We start from the raw sequence: 26066 nt of genomic DNA, 5'->3' as shown, positions 1-26066 counted from the left end.
TCTCGAACACTGTTATCACTTGCCAAACTATATTCATTCTGAAAACTAAAACAGTAACTTTCTACTTCAATCAACACATAAGCAAAACATACTTTCAATTAACATGAGAAAAATTAAATAAATACAGTATAGTGTACAAAATGTTCATTCTACACTCATAATAATTTTAAGCATCACATGATCAAAGTTAAAGTGAACATTAAAGTTTGTTTTGTTTCATGACACCACCACGTGATCACTGCATTAATTAAATTAATTCTACCATACCATAAAATAGTAAAAACATAAATACACAGTAAAAACGTGGTTTGACCAAAATATAACTGCAAACAAAGGCACTGACCCTAGTTAGTGCACAGTGTAACATGGGGCACAGTATTTCGTTTTTCATAGGTTGGTTATGCAACTTTAAAATCATCCAAACCCAGGGCCCAATTTCGCAAATCGTAGTAAGCTAAGTTTTGCACTTAAACATTTCTTATTACTATAATTACAGTACAACAAATATAGTTAGAAATAAACATTTCATTTTCTTTCCTATTTAATTTTTTTTAAATGCTACATCTTCCATAATGATGCAATTTTCTGCATGAAATAGACGCTAAACGTGTAAATGCATGACTGATATAATTGCTAGTAACAGATGTAAACTTACATTGTTTAGTGAAATAGGCCCTAGTGGACTGTTGTTATGGTTTGATACAAGCAATATATTGCTCACAATATATTTTCAAACCATAAACACTGGTTAAGTGGTGAACTGTTACATGCTAAAATTAAAAGTTGTAAACAGTTTTAGATGTATATAGCACATCAGTAGTTAAATATGACAATAATATCTCAATTAAAAAAATCAGTAAATTTAAAATACATTTGGAATGTCAGATTATACAAATATATATAATTCACGTAACTGAACACTCCGTTGCGTGGGCATAAAAATAACATTCTGGGCCCGTGCTTATAAAACTTAAAGTGTAGACTTTAATAAGTCCAGACTTTAACGTAATGCTATTTGAATGGCACTGCCATGACGTAAAGTCTGGACTTTACTAAAGTCTAGACTTTAAGGTTTATAAGCACGGGCCTGGTTACCTAAAATTTTGAAATACTGTCCCCTGTAAAATATTGGCCATTACAGTTTTTACTATTAATAACATTACATCTTTGTGCTCAAAGCCAGACCTCACCGTGAACAAAATTGAGGGGAGCCATTTAAGATATTACTATATTGATACCATTCACATGCAAAGGGGAGCTAAACATTAGTCTTGAACAAGTCTCTGGGGAGAGATGGGGAGCGAGAGTGATAACTCCCCTTAAATGGCGAGATCTGCAAATCATCCAGGTGTTATGTTTTGTTTGTTTTATTTAACGACACCACTGGAGCACATTGATTAATTAATCATCGGCTATTGGATGTCAAACATTTGGTAATTCTGACTCGTAGTCATCAGAGGAAACCCGCTACATTTTTCCTAATGAAGCAAGGGATCTTTTATATGCACTTTCCCCACAGACAGGAAAGCACATACCACGGCCTTTGTCCAGTTGTAGTGCCTGGTTGGAATGAGAGAAAAAAACAATCAGCTAAATGGATCCACCAAGGTGATTCGATCCTGTGATGCAAGCACATCAAGCGAGCACTCAACCGACTGAGCTAAATCCCGCCCCCATGTGTTTTCATGTTCTCTTGTACATGGAGAAGCTGCCCACAGTACCTTTAACACCAAGAACTAATATGCATCTAAAAATCTTTGTACAGGCATCTCCACATTTAGTTATGACTGAACACAAAGTAAGACTGTAAAACCAAATTTTTGAGCACATCAAATTTGGAAAGGAAAATAGTAGAGAGTTTTGCCTTCCAAATAATCAACAAACTATACATGATGTTGTGAATAAAAAAAGATAATAACCACTAGATATACAGTCTGTTTTGTAAACAATCACTTATGAAATTCCATTGTTTTGTTTTAATACTTCTTTCAAGAGGTATTGTTTAAATACATATTAAAGAGTAGCCATATGGTGACATAAGTTCTTTTACAAAACATCCCATCTTATTTGAATGTCTTTTTGACACTGCACTGCTGGATCACAAAGTTGATTACTTAATGCAGAACCAATAACCAATGGTTGATAAAATTCCACCCTGTTCACAACACTACCACATAAACACACATTTGGAATTGCTTGGTTAGAAAATCGGTTTTAAAAACTCTGAATAAAGCTCAACATATATAAACAGCCATAGTTAGCAAACAAATTAATTTGCAAACAACTTAAATGTTGTATAACCAGAAGCATCTGACTTTGAGTCTCAAACAACACAGGAGTGAAAACTATAACACCGGTAATCCGTTACATGTGACACCATATAACATCGAATTTCTATTTGGCGTTAAAAATGTACTAACATACAAAGAAAATTCTAGGTTTTGGGTTTTTTTTTTTCAAATTAGTCTTGGAGGACTCACTAAAAGAAACGTTGAGTTTTTATACAGAATGGATAAAACTAAACACATGGCAAAAGAATATTTTGCATAATCTGGCCAAGTCTTAAAAACTTTCACACAAAAATGTTCGTAACGTGGCTAAAACTGAATCTGTTTCTAGTGTGAACCCAGAGTCTGAAATATCCATCCATCGCACATTTTTCAGACAAATACTCACATCAATGTACAATGTCACTGCACCCTAGCATGTATATACAGACATCTAAACTGGCTACTGTGTGTGTGTGCGTATGTATGTATATACAGACATCTAAATTTGATTTAGTTTTTACTTGTCTATCAAACAACGTGATTGGCCGTTTCCATGATGATGCCCATCACAGAGTCAAAGTGTTTTCTGTCGGGATCCATCAAATCTAAACACAGTTCGTAGTGGTCACAGCCGGGCACAATGCGCACCGTCACATCGGCAAGTATGTCGCTCAACGCATCGGCAAACTTTGTGGTTGATGTCAGTGGAACGATGTAATCTTCCGTTCCATGGACTAATACAATCTTTGGAAGGCTGCCAAAAAGAGTGCAATATCTATATTAATATTTCAGATATCAGTAACTTTTTCTTTTAAACGTGTTTAAAGGAATATGCATAAAATTCAAGCTATGTATATGAAAAAGTGTTTGTTTACTGTAATTTATTAAACTTGCAATAGGAAATTTTTATCAATATGTTGTGACATATATATATAGGCGTAATATGTCTAGGATAGATTGTTTATATATATTATAATGCATGACAGTGTACTTTGATATACTATTCCAATATTTCAACTGGCCCCTCTCCAGATGAAAAGACTGAATCCATCTCTGAATTTATATCCATATTTTAAATGGCTATGTTGTCAGGGTTTCTAAAAGGAAGTATCCTTAATACATAACTTCTTAGTTATAATTCTTAGGTACATAACTTCACAATTCTATGCGCTTTTTTTTTTTTACTTTCATAATCACAAAAAAACCCATCACCAATACATTTGATTTATAGACATTAATGATAAATTATTGATGGACTTCAATTCTGAATCCTGTGTTTCAATGTAGCATGTCAACGACAATATGCAATCAGGAACCTTTAAACCACTTTTTATCTTGTCTAAAATAATACAGCAGTTTTTGTATGGATTGTTTTCTCAGAAAACTAGACAGTAGGGATTTCAACCCATTTTAACCTCTGGAAAAAAAACTCCGACATTACTGTAAAACAAGATCTACTTGTGTATTTACCTGATGCTTCTGGCAAGGTTTTTTATGATGACGGTTGGTGAAAACCTGTCGAAGTGATCTTCCCCATACATAGCCCGAGCCATACTGGATACGTCCTCGATCCCTCGATCTGACTCGTGTATGTAATGGTCTTCTATCTTATACACACCAGCTAGACCTGTTGAAAGACATGTCACTAACACTTAATTAAAGAAATGTTCTAAACAGAAGTCAAGAAAGTTATGATTTCATTTTTTAAAATGACACATTTTGCCAGTATACCACTGGAGTTGATGAAATAGTTATTTAGCAATGACATTTTTAAGCACTTAGTCGGCTAGAATTCTTTCTAAGAACCAATATTTTTTATATTTTTTTACAAAAATATTTTCAATTCATAGTACAGTACCAAGACTGAACAAAATTAAGACTAGTAGGATTTAAAATGTTTTACAGTTGCTAAAATGTTGTTCATGGAGGCTGGGAAGAACTATAGACCACAATTTTATCATCAAGATCCATTACCAATGAAAGCCATCACAGACTTCCACAGGTCAACAAGGATGAGGTGTCACAATTTTTATTTTTGGCAATACATTAATGAAAGCTTAATAACCGTGTGGGAAAAAACTTACAAAATATTTACAACCTACAGTACAGTGCCAAGAATGAAAAACAAGAGAGACCATTAATATTTTTAAACTGCTACAGCTGCTGGGCTATGCTCATTGAATGTGACTAGACCATAATGACATGGTCAAGATCCGTTTGACAAATTACTTACCAATGAAAGCCTTCACTGACTTGCACAGGTCAACAAGGGTGGGATGTCGCTCTATGTCCTTGGGTTTCACCGTCACCACTGAATCATCGTCATCCCCTGTATCATCCTCTTCCTCCTCCCCTTCCCCACCACCCTGACCTTGGTCTTCACCATCTCCTTGACCACCTCCTTGACCACCATGTTCTGGATCAGGTTCGGGACCAGGCTTGTGACCTTGTTCTTGAACTTCAATTGTTTTGGCAACTGCCGGCCTAACGGTCGCAGATTTCTGTTCTTCCAGTAATCTGTCCCCACCTCCATTGAGTCCGAAATCCTCTACACTCTTCTCAAAGTAGTTTGTTTCCGTGCTAGCCGACAAGCTGCGGTTCTGTCCGTTGAGAATCTCGAACATGCTTCCAGAGTTACTTCCCTCGAGATTTTGACCATCTCCGTTTTCACCAACGACCGCGAACGAGTCTGAAGACGCAGAACTGTCTGCCTGGTTGTGGTTGCTGTTCACCCCGTCATAATGTTGATCGTCAAACTGGAGGTGTCGGCCCTTGCCCGACTTATGCACTCGTTCGTCATGAAGCAGTTCGAGAATGGACATTGCACAGAGATGTGCACCGGCTGAATGACCAATCAGTATTATCTTATCCTACAAATCAAAGCAGATTCATTTTCATTTTATTGACGGTTGAGAAGATGCAAATTTAAATAAACGAATGCTTGCTTAACAATACTTAAGTATATTATTTAATCAGTGGCCATCAGCACAAAAATACACATCAGCTATTGGGTGTTAAACAAAGGAAAGTACGTCAATATGATTATTTTCATTAAATATAAAAATTATTATATAATTATGTAAAACCACCACAGTGAATGGCTATCAGTTATGCAACAGATTGTAATTGCAATCCTGGTCTACAGAAAAAAAGTTAAAGTTTTGAGGGTTTTCTTCAGCAACACTACTAGAGCTATTTATTAATCATCGGCTATTGGATTACTAAGAAACAAATACCTTATCTCCTCCATACGACTCAATGTTCTCGTAAGTCCAACTGATACAATCCACAACATCCTGGATCATGTCATCCACATAACCCTACAAGTAAGTAAACAAAAGGGTATAATTATACCGAGAGCTTTGCCATTTAACCATTTAATAGGAAAAGTCATAGTACTAAAATCTTCTTCTTCTTCTTTTATTTAAATTAAATTAATTTTAGAGATTCAACAAAAAATTTCAACCTGGGTGATATTTCCAACCCAACCCCAATTGTTTGGAGTTTTAGTTAGGGTTTTTAAAATTTCAGTGGCAGGGTAAACTCACCAGATGTCCAAAACATTTTAATGGATGCTGAAAAAAATATTTATTAAACAACACCTCATCACATTTTAAATTAAAGGTATATGGTATCTAACATATGGTTGCCATATTTAGTCTACACAATACAAAAGGAAACCTATTAGCACTACACAACATCATGACATAATTATGGGTTGTAAATGTTCCCTAGTCCTAGTTTTTTTGTATTCCCTTGACTTGTTTGCTTGTGCTAATAGGAATTACATTTTGTGAATTGGTAGGCAGCTGACAGGCATATTAAAATGTTTAACAACTGAAGGGATTGTGTCATTTTTGTTAACAGCTGTAGCACTAAGCTTTAGAAATGTTCTATAGTGTGTTGGCCATCATCTAGTACAGTAGTAGTGTCAAGCACAATTACTTTTGTAATCAGTCCATTTTCTTTATATGCTAGTTGTTGTTTTTTACTATTAATTTACCATATACAAAACAAGTTTAACATGTACCATTAAGTTATATCTGAATGTTATGTTATTGTTTTAGTATCTTACGTGTGTTTTCCTAAAATTTATTATCTAAATCTAGTTGCCTAAATAACCTGGCTAGTTGCAGAAAACTACTGTTAGGCATGGGTGGCATAGCTTACAAATGTAACTGAACAAGCATTCAGAGAGTACTGCTACAGCAATACATATCCCCAACCGAGTCCAACAAATGTCCATACCTCCTAAATTCAAGTGCCATAATTCTGCAGGGCTTTAGATTGCATCAAAGTCAAGGCGATAAACATTGCACCCAAAATACATATACCCAAATTAGTCACACCCAAAATAGTCACACCCAAATTAGTCACACCCAAATTAGTCACACCCAAATTAGTCACACCCAAAATAGTCACACCCAAATTAGTCACACCCAAATTAGTCACACCCAAAATAGTCACACCCAAATTAGTCACACCCAAATTAGTCACACCCAAAATAGTCACACCCAAATTAGTCACACCCAAAATAGTCACACCCAAATTAGTCACACCCAAAATAGTCACACCCAAATTAGTCACACCCAAAATAGTCACACCCAAAATAGTCACACCCAAATTAGTCACACCCAAATTAGTCACACCCAAAATAAACCCAAATTAGTCACACCCAAATTAGTCACACCCAAAATAGTCACACCCAAATTAAGTATAAACATGCTGACCTAAAAATATTTAATCTAAAAAAAAACGAAATGTTAAGTCTAATTAAATTAAAATAACTTGAAATGAAGTTCTGAATATTGACAACTCTACAGCAGATATTAATGAAAGTAATGAACTATATCGACCTTCCTGCACTCAAAAGTCCCCGTTGTACTATAATTAGTGAGATCTAAAGCCCTGGTGTCTGTTAAAAATGGGTAAATCGCCATGAAAGTTAAACTTGATCTGTAACAGTACATGATAAGGCTATAGAAAACAGTTCAGCTGAATATCTTGAGGCATCCAGAAAATTATATGTGGGACAGATGGACAGATGGACAGACAGAGAGAAAGACTAGTAGCAGGGCTCGAACTTAAGAATTTGTCTCCCACAGCAATTTTTAAAAGAACTGCCATGGGTGAAACAGCCCACCGACAGCAATTTTGAGCTTGCCTAAGGCAATTTTTTTTAAAGTGACTTTTGAAACAAATAAACATGACTAAAAGTTTTTTTTGCTGTACACAGACGTATTTCAAATATGTAAATGTTAAATACTGGCAGATAATGTACACTAGGTGTATACATTTTGCCACTGTGGAAGAGCTTGACCAACGGCACTATTGTGCCATTGGTGATGCTCTCTGGCTACAGCAATTTATATCACAACGATGGCAACTGCCGTCAGTACGTTCAAGCTCTGTAGTAGGGGACTAAGAAATAAAATGGAAACCAAACCTGTGGATACAGGGAGTAGTTTGGGCAGCAGACGACCGCCCCGAGTCGATGTGATAGCTGACTACATAGAAGACAGTAGACGTGCTTGTCACCCGATCCCCAGGCTCCACCGTAAACAAAGATCACCACAGGCTTCAGCTCCGATGACACACCAAGCTGGGAAGAGTAAATATCCAGGGTGCGGTAATTTCGTCCATATGGCACATCCTGGAAAATAAAAACATAACATACCGTAGTGTTTTGAGTAATTAATCTGAAGCAGATTTATAAGCAAGTCAACCAGAAATTTAGCTAATCAGGGACCTAATTCACAAAGGTCTCTTAGGTTCTGTTAGACAACAAAGCATCCTCTTTGCAAGTCTTTTTGCATTGCACTGCGAGATCGCAAAGTTGCAAGAGTTTAGTGAATTAGGTCCCAGTTATATATTAAAAGAATCTTTGTATAACTATATTTCAGCACATTTTTAAACTATGTGTAATATATGATTATTCTCATACTTAATCAAGACAGTGATATGAAGACACATACACTAAGCCTATAATATAGTAGCAAGGACTATGTTTAATGTTCTTTTCCATAGACAGGACAGCACAAGCATGTACCACAAATGACATTCATTTGCATAAATAAAATTTTAAGTTACGAACCTTTATAAGCTCAGATCTTCGTGCATTAGTGTAGAAATACTTCCACTTCCAATAAAGACAGAAAAACCTCAGCAAGGTTAACTTTTGTACCACTGAGTAGTTGAGAGCAAACACTTTCTTAGGGTGAAAAGCTCTTCTGTACTTGCCCCGAACCTGGGGCCATCCATAGAGAACATTGCAGAGTAGCGCAACCGTGTACGGAACAGCTATAACAGTGGATGCCAGTAAGGCTAAGCCTTTAAACACACTGCCTAGCATGGCTTCTGTAACAAACAAAAAAAATTAAATTGTATTATCAACATGTAGGGATTTTACACACATATTTGTAATCACTTTTTGACAGACTGTTACTCAGTTGTTACATGTAAACCTTTTATCACCTATATTATGTATACATAATTTGTAAAATAAAATAATAATTTTTTATCCAAAGATACATGTACATGTACATGAATGTATGTAAAAATATCATTTTTTAATTGGCCAATGTTTGCAATAATCTGATTATTACATTAAACCAGAAGACAGATTTTCAGCAAAGATTTTGAGATGTTGTTCATCTAGATGTATCCACAATACACAGGCAATTTCCCATCAACATCCTTGTATACTAGTGTCCTGTTCTGTTTAGGCCAGGGCTGAAGTGCACGGGCAATTTCCCATCAACATACTTGTACACTAGTTATAGCTTGAGTGTCCTGTTCTGTTTAGGTCAGGGCTGAAGTGTTCTTAGTGCTCAATACACATAATTTCTTAATTTGATGCCACGTACTTTTAATTGTATCATTTTGGAGTTAACTAATAAAAATAAAAGTGTACGTTTCTGACAAGTATAAACACTACAACAAGAAACCCAAAACTCTGAGTGAATTTTGGATAAGGGTGTTGGGTTTCTTCTTGTAGAATTTGTAATAGCATCTGTCACTACCATGCTGGTTTAATGTTATAAGTAAACTTGAAAAAAGGATCAAACTGAAGGTTTGTAGCATCAGATTTAAGAAAATGTATATACAGGTACATTGTATTTAACAAACTGTACTTGGCGACCATTTGGTTGTTAAATTTTATTTTGTTTTCGATAGAACATAACTCTTGAGTACTTTTTAGCCCTGACCCAAAATAAACAGATGTATGTAAAAAAAACTACAGGGTTAGAGGATATCAAGCTTGTGAGAATTCAAAATCTGCAAAAATCATTAACGAGTTAAGCAAAACAAATTCAGGTCACTCATTTCGTTTTTGCTTTAAAACCCATCATCACCATGTGTAAATTAAAATGATGACTTAAATTTAATGCCCAAATAAAATGGGTTGACGTGCACAAGCAACTCATGAATGAAACTACCATTCTTGCAATTTTCAGAGGCCCAGGGACAATCAAGCTAATCAACTTTAATATAGATTATTAGACCTCTATAATTTGTATAAAACTTGTAGTGATAATATACAATACATGTATTAGTACACTATATCAGTACATACATGTAGAATTTGCCAAAGACAGTCGTACTTGAACCATCAATAGATGTAAGCATGAGTCAAATGGTCGATTCATTGATTATATAATTCTGAAACAAAGGAATAATTCCAGTGGAAATCACACTTTCATTTAGATGTTTCCTAATTACCATTACTGAATGAGATGTTGCCATTAGTCAAATGTTAAAGTGACAGACCCTTGTTTTTAAACACTACGACATATTTTTTACTATTATTATTAAAGCTGTTTTTGATCATTTAAATTAGAAGTACTTATATTTTATTATTTAGAATATTCATTTCTGTACATCTTAAATGATTCTGGTCATCCAGGATTTTGAAATGTCCCAAAATGCAATTTTCATAATTCTAAAAATGCACATTCGTCCGAGAAGTAATTGTTAGGAGACAAGCTTTAGCTATTTCCCAGTTTAAACAGTTAAACATTGCTGACTTTTAGTTTTCTCTGTTATAACATTATCCAAATGTGTCTTTCAGGTTTGTCGATTAACTAAACTTAGTTTCCATTTTCACGGGCTGAAACTAGGATCTATGATACCGACTCTATGCCTTTAACTATGCTGATTTTAACAGCTTAATCGTGGTGGGGAAGAGGTCAAACATATTTATTGTCAAATATTCCCTTATCATGGTAAAAAAATATGTACATTTTAAAGACAAAAAAGAACAAACAAGTGTTCCTGGTGCCAATTTAATTATCACAGAGCGACAGACAAAACGTGACATGTCGAACATATTTTTAAATTGTTTTTGAAACTCTTAAGTGGTACGAACTTACACTGCTAACAATGCAAAACAACAATCTCAATAATATTTATTTATTTCCTTTGGAAATTAAAATACTTACACATCAAAACAAGCAAAATGATGCATAAAATTAATTAACTCAAAATATCAAAATTGTATATTGTCACAATGATCATGTACGCAGACATTTTGTTTTTGTAGTTAATCGTACCATCAAGCCAATATTAAAGAAGCTCCACTATGAAATGAAATGAAATCAGTTTCTTAATTTTTATGACAAAACGATATTTTATACTTTCTGTTTAAAACAAAAAAAGAAAAGAAAACAGAATCTGTTGATTTTTAATGATTATAGTACATGATTCATGCTTATTCAAGTGAGTAACGGCCCGTTGTAATTCGGTGATAGTTTCAAAAAAATAGTTTTGTTTAAAGATACCACTGGTCCTGGAGTACATTGTTTACTTATGAGCGACTATATTTTGGGTGTCAAACATTTGGTCATTGTAACACGTAATCGGGGGAAATTATATGGTTCCCGTTACTTTTGTTTATTAGCAACAAGATTGGTTTGTGGGTTTCTTTATGGTTTGTTTGGGGTTTGTTTGGTGTTTTTTTTTTGGGGGGGGGGGGGGTTGGGGGGGTGTTTATTGTTTGTTGTTGTTGTTGTTTTGTATGCATATTCCCACAGATAGGACGGACATACCACGGCCTTTGATATACCAGTCGTGGAGCACTGGTTGGATGGAGAAAATAATAAGATAATAGATTTCACGAGGGGATCCGATCCTTCAACTCAAGCAATTCAGGTGAGCGCTCGACGTAGCTAGATCATACATAAATTGTACATAAAATGTCAAACGCTGCATGCATAGTGCATATGTCCGGGGATGTTTCAATCATAAAATGTAATAAAATGGTAAAGCTGTAAACGATATGTTTCAACTTCATTCCAAAGGCACAGATCAAAGAACATTGCTGATTAGAGAAAAAAAATTAAGAGACGAAGCCATTTGTCTATGAGTGATATCCGCAACATACGGTTGTGAAGTACATGGGTGGGTGATGATATCAACGGTAATATAAAAATTTTTAGTTTGCAGATGAACTTAAATTGAGAATGAGCTATTTTACTCGAATTTTCCGTGTAGTTTTGATGGTTAAATATTTTGTTTGTTAGGTTTTTGGGTTGGTTGGGGTTGGGTTTATTTTTTTTTTGGGGGGGGGTTGGTGGGGGAGGGGGGTGTTGCTTTTTGTCAAAGAATGAGTCCACAAAGAGGGTTCGGTCATACGACCCATGTATCTCAGGCGAATGTTCTACTGAGTTACTCCTTCGAAGACCAATATTAAACTGGCCCATAACTAGGGGGTGGGGTTGGGGTGGATCGGACGACACCACCCCACCCACCTGCACAAAAGAGAGTTCCGCTCCAAGTGGAAAAATAATACGAAATATCCATATAAAAGGACAGTTATGACATCTAGTATGTCAGAATAACATTAATAAGGTAAATCCATCTGAAATATTTAAGGTCGCCCACACACTTCAGTCTCAGATTCACTTGGAATTTGTATCAAATATTCCAAAAGTCCACATAGGCCTGTATTCCAAGTAGTGTTTAGAGAAATGGTCATTTTGCTAACCGTTATCGTGTCCGTGCTATATTTCAAGTCCCATAATGTACATAAAAACATGAAACTAGTAGTATTTAGTAGGTACACTGGATACTTTGACAATTGAAGAATTCCCCATTTTATGTTACGAGCAACCAATTTTTTTAGACACCAAAAACATTGTTTTACATTCGATATTACACACATTTATTTATGTTTTGTTTGTTTCTCTGTCAAGTTCACCTCGATGCTTTGTCAGTGCTAAACTCTGTATAATTAAAAAATAAATTTTCTAAAAAGACTTCTATATGGATAATGAAATTTGGTACACACGAACAACACACATGAGACAGGTTTCGGGATTTTAACAATCTACCCACATTGTTTTCAAGGTTTTTTTCAAAACGATGCTTCTAGTTTCAGAAGGATGTTGTTCCATAATTAATCATCACATAGTTGTAATATTTAAGATTTATTTAGAAAGAAAAAAGTTAAATGTATGTAGGTCTAATGGATACAAGTGTTTTTGTAAAATAAATGGAATTTTAAAGATGTTTCAGTTGTCTCTAGGTATTCAGTTTGACTAATGAAAACTGCCAGTCTGCTATATATTAGACATTTATATTTAATTCCTATACAAAATGTATAGATTTCTTATGTATTATTTGCTCGGGTAATGAGACTTGAAACAACGATAAATGATGGCAGCAATTTTCGAGTTAAATTTGGCACCTACTAGTTTGCAAAATGATCATTTCTTTTAAAGGGACATTCCTGAGTTTGCTGCATTGTAAGATGTTTCCGACTAATAAAATATTTTTACGATTAAACTTACATAATAAATATGTGTTCTTGTTTAGGATATCAGTGTCTGTATATTCAATGTGTTTCTGGTCGTCTTAATATTTGTAAGAAGTCCAAACTGGATTTTGTCTTCAAATAAATTCGTACGTACGAAAAAAAACATATTTTAGAAAATAAAATTAAATTTAATCTAGTACAAATATTAGAACGATCAGAAAGACGTTTAATATATAGCCACTAATATATTATGCAGAAAAATATATTTGATATGTAATTACAATCGTTAAAAAGTCTCTGTAAGTCGACAACATCTTAAAAAATGCAGCAAACTCAGGAATGTCCCTTTAAAATTCTTGGAATACAGAGCCCATAATTTATGTAGATGACTGAGGCATATATAGTACAAATTTCAAGTGAATCTGAAACCGAAGAGCGTGGGGCATTTGTCCGTTCCATCCTACAAAACGTGTTGTTGTTGTTGTTTTTGTGGGGTTTTTGTAAATAATTTCTGTTTGGTTTGACGTAAGAAGAAAAATAAAACTATTTTCTCTTTATATATAGTTACATAGATAGATATACCCCCTCCCCCCCCCCCCCCCCCAAAAAAAAACCCCACAATAATAAAATATAGTCTGTTCAGAAATAAATAACTGGTAGTAAATTTGGTAGTATGAAAAAAGGCGTTCCTTGTGGAATGGAGTATAAATGGCTGCAGTTATTTCACGGGTAGAATCTAACAAATGTTATTCACGAAATCAAAAAGCGTAATTTTAAAATTGCTTAGAAAGCAGCAGAAAACACGCCAGGTTAGCGCTAAAGAGGGGGAAATATTCCAAAATTCTGGTGAAGGATCCCCATACCCCCTCCCAATCAAAAAGCGTTGCGCCTCGTCGGGCTACGCCCTCCACAATACATCCATCTCATACAGAGTCGAACCCCCTACACACACACTTGACATGCTGGTTACAGGTCAGTCAACACACTCATTACAAGAATTACCTCTTAGATGTGTCATATGATTGGACGGTATAAAGTAATTGATTACCGTCAACATCATCCAGCATATTGTTTATCTTCAGCTATTAGTAAAAATAGTATTTGGTGCTAGCCAGGCTCGTTTGATTATAATTAGCACTCAGTAGTAGTAAGATCTCAAAGTTCAGATGAGACAGAAGGGTGTTAGGATATCTTCTGCTTTGAGGCGATGCTGTACAGCAGAGCGACTCGTACGAGGGTAGCCACGATCGAGAATAATCGATTGCACAGCAACTGATGAAGTCGTAATGTTGTCTTATCAATCGACTATTCTAGTAGCTATTCTCGTATCGTGTAGCGTCGCCTTTAGTCTGAGAGCCATTGCTGTGAATCTGTTGGGGGTTTCGGGGGGAGGTAATGTTAACAGTTGTTTTTATTGTTGTACTATCTTAGCTGGTCAACAAATGCGTAATGCAAAATCTGACCATTTTTTTGTCAACACCATTCCATCTGTAGGCTACTAGAAAAATTGATCATAGCTGATTGTATTTAATTTATTTTAAAAGTTTTGAAAACATTATGCAACTCTGGCCAAACACCCCATCCCCTCCTCCATGTTTTATAACGCATGATACCCCCTCCCATTAGAGTATTACATAATTCTGAACAACTTGCATGATTTTAATTTTAATGACTGGTTGTTCAACAATTAGTAATGCTTTAAGGGGAAAGCGGATCACCAAATGCATATCAAAACGTTATGGAGTTGGGAGGGAAGGGCATTTGTATCTTTAACAAACCATGTGCAATTTTTTATTCATAAATAAAATATGTACAGTCATGGTTATTTTTTTAAAATCAAGTATTTATTAACACAAAAAGCAACAATCAAAAACAAATTATAAATACAAACAAAACACTTACTAATGTTGGTCATCTTATGTTAAAGTCCCATAGCTGAAGAAGAATTAAATAAAAACAAGCATCCCAAGAGTACTGCTAAATCAATACATGTAAATATCCCCCATCAGGCCCCACACATGTTCATGTTTTATGTTTAGGGGCTGTAACCAGTGTACAATATTTTAAACAAATTGTTCTTTTGTGTCTGTTATGCAACTTTAGATCCATGTGCACCACCATTTATATGGTGAATTAATATTCAGAAACTAAACTTTGTAAGCTCAAGGGTCACTAGAACTTTATTCTAATATTAAGAAAAAATGCATGCATTCTATACTATTCTGGACTGAGTTTTTGACATTTGATTGTAGGCCGATTGTAACTCACTGGGTATGTAAATGTAACCTAATAATAGGTTACCTAAGCTAAAAACATTGTGAACGGACTTCTAGTTGTACATAACATTTTAAAAATAGTGTCCCCTGTAAACTGTCAAAAATGAACCAATTCCCATCACAAAAAAAGGGGTTTTGTTTAACGGCACCACTAGATCACATTGATTCATCAATCATCAGCTGTTGGATGTCAAACATTTGGTCATTTTGACATATAGTCTTAGAGAGAAAACCTGCTACATTTTTCCCATTAGTAGAAAGGGATCTTTTATATGCACCATTCCACAGACAGGATAGCATATACCACAGCCGTTGATGTATTTACCAGTCATAGTGCACTGGCTGGAACGAGAAATAGCCCAATGGGCCCACCGACGGGGATCAATCTCAGACTGAGAGCATCAAGTGAGCACTTTACCACTGGGCTACATCCCACCCTCAATTCCAATGAAAGTCAAAGTTGATCTGTAAAGCTATGCACAAAATATCTTGAGGAATTCTGAAATAAAACCCCCCCAACTATATATGGGAGAAATGGACAGGCAGATGGACGAACAGACAGACAAAACCAATAATCCCCCTCCAGTTGGACTGGTAGTGGAATAATAATAAATCAGGATTTTATAATGCACAACATTCAAGTTTCTGAAAATAATAAATATATAATGACTGCATGCACAATTAAATGTACTAAAGAAAAACAAGAAAGTGAATCAGTTTTATTCACATAACAAATGCAAACATTTATTATATTTCAATTGGTATACCGAATGACAGACTGAATCACATAACAAATGAATAAAATCTTCACAAATGAATCAAGACTTTAAATCCCCTCTGACAAAACAGACCTTACATTAGACTACCCTGAGAGGGAGAGAGTACCCTTTTAACATGCCCCTATACCACTAACGTTTCGTGCATGTCTATCCCGGGCCCGGCCTCTGGATAGCTAGTTGTCTGGTCCGGAAAGAACAGGAATGGACAATTTAGAATTATTATACTAAAATGGGATTGGGACTTTAATAATATTAACTACCCTGAGATGCTATATTTAGTGTGCTGTTTATTTTTTTTCACAGATGTTAGCAATAAACCATGAAAAGTGTTTGTATTCAAAGTTATTCTTTCTCACAGCATGCATTGGATATAATCAAAACAACAGAATCTGTTTGAAGATATACTTTCTCTCACAGTATTCACTGGATAGTGTCAATACAACAGAATCCGTTTGAAATTATACTTTCTCTTACAGTATTCACTGGATAGTGTCAATATAACAGAATCTGTTTGAAGATATATTTTCTCTATAGTATTCACTGGATAGTGTCAATATAACAGAATCTGTTTGAAGATATATTTTCTCTATAGTATTCACTGGATAGTGTCAATACAACAGAATCTGTTTGAAGTTATACTTTTCTCACAAAATTCACTGCTTGGCAACAAAACTACAGAATACATTTTGGCATCACAAACCCTTAACTTTGCTCATTTAGTCCTGAGCATATTAAACACCAAATCAGTCGACAGTCAAATGTTAAATGAAACCATTCTCTTCCATAAATGCATAATTTTGATACAGACAAACCAACTACTCTTCACTTCAGCTTATTAGCTTTCAGTATCCAGTATTCCATGTAACAAATGCTGTAGAAAGACTTTCACTCCACCCTTTGTAAAGGCCTCAAAGCAATACTGTTGTTTCTTTACTGATCAGTGATCTGTAGCTGGCCTTCAACATTGTTTGTGAACAAATGGATATTGACAAAATGACACCAAAGCAAACAGTCATGACCATCGACATAACTCATTGTCTGGGTGTACAAAACATTCATCCAGTCTGTATCATTTCACTAATCCGGCACTAAGGAAAGCAAGATGACCCTTTGTACATTTGTTGGCATAGTGGCCTTTTTCTCCACACTGAAAATACAAAAGCATATAATAAAAATAAAAATGATTTCATTCTGCATTGTACACAGGGCGTGATGTAGCCCAATGGTAAAGTGTTTGCTTGATGTGTGGTCGCTCTAGGATCAATCGCCATCGGTGGGCCCATTGGGCTATTTCTCGTTCCAGCCAGTGCTCCACAACTGATGTAACAAAGGCCGTGGTATGTACTATCCTGTCTGTGGGATGGTGCATATAAAAGATCCCTTGCTGTTAATCGAAAGGAGTAGCCCATGAAGTGGCTGTATCATCCGTAACCATATGTCTGACGCCATATAACCGTAAATAAAATGTGTTGAGTGCGTCGTTAAATAAAACATTTCCTTCCTTCTGCATTGTACACATACCTTTTTTATTTTGCATAACATCAAAGGTTATATTAAACCATGAACTTATTTCATCAGTATACTACTTTTCCCCCCCTTTTTACTTAATATTCCTCGGAAAGGTTTGTTATAATGTAAACTTTATATTAATGATGTCTGATTAAAAATTAACTGGACTTGAAAACTTTATACTTTTTTGGGGTGCTTCAATACAGATTTTCAGTGTAACTAGACTACATAATCAAACCTTTATTTTATTAACCTACAATTTATATCTACATAACCTACATTTAGCAAAACTACTCCAAACCACCCACAAAAATTCTCAACCCCTCTCCAGTGTAAGGACCACTGTATATTGTACCACTGCTGTATGTTCTTTGTAACACCCACCTAGTGTTTTCCCTAGAAATTTGGAAAGGCATGGTAGACACAACACTTTGGAGGCATTTTCACCATTTCCAGGGCACTTTTTTTTGCATTAAAAACAAAAAACATAATTGAAATAGACGTAAATGCAATTAATGTTCTTGCTTTAATAAATGAATGGCAAAATATATAACAGAGATATTTTTATTAATTAATAATACATTTTTTGAGTGTTTCATCAAGGCAATTTTAGAATTAATTATTGAAAAAGGTTTTTTTAATCTCAGTGCAGCATGGCACAGGTTAAGCCAAGATGGTGCTAGACTATTAAGGTATGGTGCCACACCATGCTAAAAGTAACAAGCTAGGGAAAACACTACCCACCTTATAACAGGTAACTTCTTGAATGGGACGCCGGTCATCATCAATAAGTCTGGATGTCCATGTGTCTCGGTTGTGCTAAAAGCAATAAACAATATAAATAATTACACACAATTATATTACATACTGGTAGTACAATTACAGTCATACAGACCCACAAATAACATTTTAAACAATCTGTCTTTCAGTTTCAGTGACAATTTTTAAAGATTCATGTATGTTTTCTGTGTTGATTGCTCCTCTTCTGCTGATAATTCCTCCTATTATGACCGAGAACCTTAGCTAAACTTATTCCTCATTTCATGTGGAATGCAAATCCGGTACAAAATAAGTTTAATAATAGATTAACAATTTTAATTATTTTAAATTGGACTTTAATTATATAAATATATTCACATTCATAAAATAAATGTTAAAAGATGTAAGATCCCAACAATATCAAATGTTTTTGTATTTCACTGTGTAAACATTCACTTGCAGGCATAAGCGTATAAAGGGAAGGGAGTGAGAGGGATCTCCTGACCTCACCCCACCCTCACCCCAAGTGCTGGACAAATTTTTGCTTTCGGGCAAAAACAATGAAGACATTTGAGCAAAATGACCTGGCCTAAAAAACATTTACCATGCATTTTCCGTCATTATACTCACAATCTGACGCTATATAACCATAAATAAAATGTGTTGAGTGCATCGTTAAATAAAACATTTCCTTCTTCTTCCTATACACACAATATTAGTAATCCATGTAAAAATGCTTGGTGATTCATTTCCAACCCTATGTATCTGTTTGGTAGTAATACTAATATGAATAAATATTATTATTCTGATTAGGGCATTTTTGCTTAATTCAGGTAAAAATCACGCTGCCCCAAAGCAAAAATGGGAACATGTACACCTATGCTTGCAAGGTTCCTATCATTAAACATCTTCATTATCATGAGTTTTGGTTAATTTGGAATAGGATTATTTCCCTTAGTTAGTAACCGTACTGACAGTTTTCACACTGACCTCTTGTGTTTCTGCTTTCATATCGGCCGGCATCTTATGACAATGAATGGCCTTGTGACCTGATTCTCCACAGAAGTGACAAACAATGGAAGCTTTCCGTAGACGTTCCAATGGATCGGGTGTTGGAAGATCATGCTTGGGACTGTGAATATAAGATTGTCATCTGCCCATCAAAACTCCTTTAATTATAACCAAAATGTTAAAAAACTAGACGTAGTAATAAAAATGTATTTGTTTAATTAATAACACCACTGGAGCACATTGATTTATTAACCATTGTCTACAGGAGGTTGAAAGTTTTGTCACTGTTATATGCTGTCCAAGGAAAACCACCACATTTTACTTTAGTTGTAAGGGATCCATTACAACCAGTTTCTGACAGGCATATAACACTGAGGACAGCACATAACACAACACTGACTGATATGACAAAAACTCCAATCAGAGAATAGATTCTCTGAGGGGAATTCACCCGTAGACACATGTACAATAGGCAAATGCTTTACTGCTCTAGGTCCCACACTCATAGAGGTCATACTAAGACAACAACAAAAAATGATAGGGAGAGGATGGCAGCTACATGTGTACAGTGGTGTAGCAATGGGGGTGGGGTGCCACACACAAACACACACCCTATTATCAAACCTTTTAATTTTAAAACTATTAAATTTTATAAAATCATACATACATACATACATACATAGTGTGGGTTGGCCCATCCCAATATGGATTGCCACCCACCCCCAATATAAAATGCTGGCTATGCCAGTGCATGTGTATGGAATGGATCATGGCACCAATAAACAAACAACTACTACAGCTGAAGAAACAAAGAGTTAGACAACAAAAGAAGTTGAAAAACTGCTCTGGTAGAGTGGGAAGAAATGACATGGATGTGAAAAGGAAACAAATAATTAATTAGCTAATCTTTAATCCTATTGTGATATTTATCTTTTTTTATTTTCACAAATACGGAATTACACCTATTTCACACAACATAGTTTGGTATTATTGCCAATATATTCAGAACAATCCGTTTGGCATGAACCATCTCCTAAAAATTTAATTAAATATAAAATTCTATTTTGCACTGATTACAGACTTACTGTTTAAATGCACAGTCAGGCCCTTCTATACAGAAGCCATTAAGAAAGCACTGACAGATAACTCGTCGCACATGTCGGTTTTTGCAGTTTGGGCCTGAGAAAAAAAAGTCACAATGTTAGTAAGCCAACTTCTTTGTGAATGGATGAATGAATGAGTGCATGGTTGAAACTTAGCTAAATATTGTAGTGGCAAGCAGGGCCAGTTGAAACTAATTGCACTGGCCTTAATCAAATTTAACTAGCTCTCAAATTATTGCATCATTACTGAAAACTTTTTTATGTATAAAATGTTACAGTCCAAATTTTTTATTGAGAAATATTAATTAATAATTTGTTTTGTTTAACGACACCACTAGAGCATACAGATTTAATAATCATCGGCTATCAAACATGGAGAGATAAAAAAGGAGAGGATAAAACAGAACAATTACATCTGATGGAAGGTTTATGATGGAAAAATATGCATTTTTATAAAATTGATGATCGGCTGATTATCTTAACAAAAACAGAAGGATGGATGGATGAATGGATAGATAAATGAACGAACGAACAAACACATGTATGATATTCCAGCACTCTGTGAACTATTAATTGACATTTAATAGATGATACATTCTATGTGCTGGGGTGTCAATAAACATACATTCAATCTATCAGTATCACATTAAAAATTTACTGAAAGAATTAAACTTACCATGTCTACAAAAGCCCCTGTCATACCATGGACAGTCTTTAATTTTTTTTTCAGGATCAATATGCAAAAATGGACATTCCTTATTACTGCATATACCTGCAATTTGTAAAAAATATTTTTTTAAATTTTACAATACCAATCAGTGTTTCTGCCAGAAAGAAATTTTTGGGTATGGCCCTATGGAACTGGAGGCCTCCCCCAGAAAAAAAAGGGTTATGTTTAGGGTTAGGGTTAAGAAAATCATACAGTAATGATAAGAGTAATTAATTTTGTCAAAAGGTTAACTTAAAAAAAAAATAATCTGCAAAATGTTTGGGATTACCCTTTGGCAGAAACTCTGCCAATATACATATAAGCATCATAATATACTGTAAGTTTATTTTTGCATTATAAGTCATTTTTCGTTCATGCATTAACTTTACGGCATCATTTACAGAGTCATGATAGCAAAAACAAAATGGGTTACTTGAATTTGTTTTTGCATAACCCACAAATGGTTTATGCCAATACTCAGTACTCAGGAGGCCTGTGTATAAAATCTACTCAGGAGGCCTGTGTATAAAATCTACTCAGGAGGCCTGTGTATAAAATCCAAAGACAGAGACATTCTTCTAACAAATTCTAAATACACTGTAACATATCCACAGAAATGTGAAAAGACTAAGAAAAACATACCGAATTTGGAATAGAAGTAACATTCGGGCATCTTTGACATGTCATACTCGTGCAAGAATTCACAGTCATCTCCCTTCTTACACAAGCCTCTGAGCCAATGTTTACACACAACAGTTCTGTCCCCACGCACGTGTCGGAATGGACACGCTGAGCCCTTGTTGCATATCGAATGTAAATAGAATGTGCAGGTTGCAGCACCAGATTCTGGAAAAGAGAAAAAATTAGTGTCTGTTTAATGACATTAGCCTAATGATAAAAAAAAAAAAAAAAAATCATATCTCACTTTAAAGGTAGACTAAACTCCAACAAGAGCCTTATGTGTTGGAAAGATGCATACCCAGCCCACCAACACATACTGACACTTTAACAAATGAAAAACGCGTAATTTTAGAATTAATAAAAGACCATGATTATTCCTGCTAACTGGGGGCAGCCATTTTGTTTCGCTTTTGTGACATCCGGTGGTATAGCTTGGGGCGAAGTGATGTCAACTCAGGTCCAACTTCTCTATTATGCACTGTGTAAACAAATGCTCTAATTTACGACAAGGCGCTTTGCTTTCATCAACCTGACTTGTAATACAACATAAATGACTTGATAGTATAATAAACTATTTAACTAAATATATTTCAATTTGCATCAATATAACGAAATGGAGGTATAGTATTTTTTTCTTTTAAAAAATCCAAAGAAAAAATGCATATTATTAGGCCTATTGGTAGGATATGTTCGAGCAAAAACGACCACTCACGATACCCAAGTGATAATTCTCTTTTCTCTGGGACTACGTAATTGGTCAGTTTTGTTATTTTAGATGGGAAAGTCTACTTAATCAAGGGTTTTACAGAATTACTTACAGTAATAAAGCTGGTAAAGTCCATTACGATTTGAGGTTATCACACAATACCCTGTGATCTTAATGAAAGAGGCACATCTTTTTAGTGTCTAGACACAGTGACTAGGGACTGTCTAAATATACACCTGCCAATCAAGAACCACAGGTACAGGCCATGGAAAGAAAAGAAAAGACCAATTAACCAAGAAAACACTCAGTTTCAGTACGTGGGTTAATTTATATACAAAATATAATTCAGTTATTTCAACACTTTGACAATGTTGGTTTATTTTGTATTGAAAAATAAACCACATATACACGTTGCTGTGTTACTGGGATGATTATTATTACAGAGCATTGCGATGCATCCGCAAAAATCAGGTATGTTTAGTTTTTTCAGTTCGAAGAGTAATTCCCGACGTGACACGATAGGTATTATGTAACCACCAGCTCGCCAGAGGGCGTATTCACTGGGATGGTACAAAATGGCTGCGCCCGTTATATATAATAGCCGTCACATTTAACCCGTTTTATTAATTAACTATACGATTATACTTGTTGATATTAAGCAATAATGTGCATTATGTATCGTTGAATATGCACACCAGTCCAAAAGCCTTGCTTTAGCATTCCTTTAAATAACATTACAGGACAAACAAAAGTTAGTTTTTGTTATTTTGTGTTAACAGCATTTTAAAATTTTAATATACATACATGAGATAATTATTTTTGTTTTATGTTTTATGACTTAATTTTCGATATTTCATTCAGTTCGATGTATTCATGATACTTTCCACACATATATTTTAATAATAAACTATTTTAAGAGCAACAAACTTTATTTTTAATTTTCACTTGTAAAATAACTAAAAATAAACTAATCACCAAAAAAATAAAAAATGACTGGAAAAAATGACATGTATATCTTGACTAAAAAACAAACTACCATATTACCACACCATGATAGCATGTTGGGTCACATGCAATGAAATCAAGCATTATAATTGTCTAAAATGCATTACCGCATTATTGGAATACCCAACGATGGAAGCTACAGAGATGTTGACATACCATTTACGAAAAACAAAAAAGTCTAAAATAATCACAACATGCAAACTGAAAACTGTGTATCAAACTGGACCTAATATTGGGAACCACGATTAATCATCACGCCCCTATGTATAACTAAACATGTTGTGAAGTGTAATATTTTTGTTTGTATAATTGTATTGTATTTAATCAAAACATTGTAGCAATTGCTGAATGAGGGGTTCTGTCAGGATTCTTTCTTTAGTGTATATATTGGCGATCAATGTCAAATCTTTGTTATCAGTGAACTTGAAAATTATCAAAGTAATGAATATCTGTCAAACATGGAATTACTCTTGTATTAGAGCTTGAATTATAACTGTCCAAATATCCGTCTAGCTCTTGAACGCAGGGTACTCGTATCGTGAAAAAACGTGAACCAAGCTACCCCATAAACCAGTCTATTTACGTTTGACTTGTTTTTGAGAAATCTACATAAGATTGAACCCTAACATCAAAATACTTTTGTTGAATTAAGAAAACCTTCCCCAAAACAAAGTGCACAAATAAGTCAAAAAACAAGTAGACATTCAAAATATTTGTATACATAGAGAAATGTATGTATACACAACCATCATTTTGCACTGTGCGCACTATATTAAATGGCATGTAATATTAAACAAACCTAAATAAAAAACAGTTTCACACCGCTGTCATTGTCAGTCTCGTCTGCTTTGCAGCTTCATAGCATAAGAGTTTCTGTGATGTCACGTGACATGCATCACTCTTGAAAAATAATAGCCTGGTTTACATGAGTAGTTGAAGAATGTCAACATTAAGACTACAACATGTATGCATTAATATCTTCACAAAAGAAAATGGCATTGATATTAACATTTGTTGCTTGATTTTGACAAAGTGAACAAGGTAAAAAATTCTTTTAGGCAAGACTTCCAAACGTTACAGCATTCAGTTTATTCAGGCTTAGGCTCAAGGTCAGTGATAGTATTAGCATGCATGCTGGAATGTTCGAAAGTCTTTCTTTATTTTATTAAATCAATCATACATTACAATGCGCGTGTGCAGAAATCATTCCTGTTAAAAGGCTGGTTCAAGGTTAATTGACTCGCAGATACTATTTATTGACAGTCACCATGTAACGGCATGTTCAGAACAGAGGGTCATCCGTATAGGTGGTGCACCCTCACGGGTGTAGAGCTCACGAATGCTTGAGGAACTCGACGAGGACACCTCTCGGATCACCACTCAACACCAACAATATGTTTCACAACCACTCCAGACGACGCCTGGCGGGCTTTCATATCATCATCATTCCTATCCCATCATTCCTTCCCCTATACCATCTTCATTCTAAATTATGCCCGAATGTGCTACATGGATAACCTGGGGGTGGGCGGGATGGGGGGGGGGGGGAGAGACGCTGTGGTAGGGTGCTTGTTTGAGTGCGATAGGGCGTAGGCGGTTTGGGCCGTAGTTTGCCTGGTAGGAGGCCTCCCTCCCCCGGAACCTCCGCCCCATGGAAATCCGGATCAGACGAACTGGGCTAACCGGATGTTGGAATGCGAAACGGATTGGGCGCGACGCTCCTCCCTTTGCGAATCCTTTGTCCTCCAGGGCTTAAGGTTAAAAGTAATTATAATGTTATATTATGAGTTAATATTTTATTATTAATTGTTTTTATTATACTAGACTTTTAGACCAGCCTGATTGAAAAATGTATTGCACCTACTAATTAACAAATATAACTACATAACATGACTAGGTATATTTTAAATTGGTGCTCAAAATTTATTAACTTAGAATAATAATAATATAAGTGTAAGCCCCCTATTTATTTTCTTTTTTAAGTGGTTTTACCACGTTTTTAAATTGCTCCCTGCACACTTTCCACTCCCACTTCCCTCACCCCCCTCCCGCCCCAGAATTGGTCACTGGCGAAGTCAGAGGCTAAATCCGAGGTGGGCGTGCCTGAACCTCTGTGGATATGGGCAGTAAATAGAGTTCCCATCCCATCAGAACAGAGGTATCCCCAAACAATAGTGTCAGATATGTTATACTTAATTTATATAATAGAGAGTACTCTTTAAATATGTAACTATAGTATTTGTACTAGTGGTTTCTGTTTGTGCCAAAATTGTGGCTACCTATGGTTCAGAATCAGTCTCAGATGACTGAAAACTTACTGTCCATTCCTGGGAAGGGCAATGGCTGTGAACCCAACTGTTGTTCTAAAGCGAGTTCAATATCAAACTTAATGTGATTAACTGGTGCCACTAATTCCTGCATTTTGACAAATATATATTTGGATCTTATTGCAAAGAAACAAAAACAAAAAATAACAACTAAAATTAGTGCCAATAATATTCC

At 35.1% G+C, this 26066-nt stretch overlaps 2 protein-coding genes across 4 annotated transcripts; both read right to left on the bottom strand.

Moving 5' to 3' along the window:
- Positions 1 to 1552: 1552 nt before the first annotated feature.
- LOC121379929 (probable isoprenylcysteine alpha-carbonyl methylesterase ICME) lies at positions 1553 to 10816 on the bottom strand. Of its 2 annotated transcripts, none has more exons than XM_041508618.1 (7): positions 10712 to 10816; positions 8365 to 8627; positions 7717 to 7923; positions 5507 to 5590; positions 4504 to 5140; positions 3741 to 3897; positions 1553 to 3024 (listed from the first exon to the last, which is right to left on the bottom strand). In XM_041508618.1, exons 2-7 carry the CDS (start codon positions 8620 to 8622, stop codon positions 2799 to 2801), a joined length of 1569 nt encoding a protein of 522 aa, XP_041364552.1. In that variant the 5' UTR covers positions 8623 to 8627; positions 10712 to 10816; the 3' UTR covers positions 1553 to 2798. The 2 variants fall into 2 exon arrangements, with proteins under 2 accessions (XP_041364552.1, XP_041364551.1); XM_041508617.1 differs by lacking the exon at positions 10712 to 10816 and adding an exon at positions 9847 to 9932.
- A 5199-nt stretch (positions 10817 to 16015) lies between these two features.
- LOC121379931 (cleavage and polyadenylation specificity factor subunit 4-like) lies at positions 16016 to 26064 on the bottom strand. 2 transcript variants are annotated; one of them, XM_041508621.1, is made up of 7 exons: positions 25883 to 26064; positions 21815 to 22018; positions 21140 to 21235; positions 20446 to 20539; positions 19340 to 19481; positions 18335 to 18409; positions 16016 to 17228 (listed from the first exon to the last, which is right to left on the bottom strand). In XM_041508621.1, exons 1-7 carry the CDS (start codon positions 25983 to 25985, stop codon positions 17151 to 17153), a joined length of 792 nt encoding a protein of 263 aa, XP_041364555.1. In that variant the 5' UTR covers positions 25986 to 26064; the 3' UTR covers positions 16016 to 17150. The 2 variants fall into 2 exon arrangements, with proteins under 2 accessions (XP_041364555.1, XP_041364556.1); XM_041508622.1 differs by lacking the exon at positions 25883 to 26064 and adding an exon at positions 24832 to 25102.
- Between the last annotated feature and the right edge of the window lie 2 nt (positions 26065 to 26066).

The sequence above is a fragment of the Gigantopelta aegis genome, chromosome 8 (genome assembly GCF_016097555.1).
Source record: "Gigantopelta aegis isolate Gae_Host chromosome 8, Gae_host_genome, whole genome shotgun sequence".
Classification (NCBI taxonomy): domain Eukaryota; kingdom Metazoa; phylum Mollusca; class Gastropoda; order Neomphalida; family Peltospiridae; genus Gigantopelta; species Gigantopelta aegis.
Note: the sequence above shows the minus strand (reverse complement) of the source record. Positions and strands in the feature narration are given on the sequence as shown.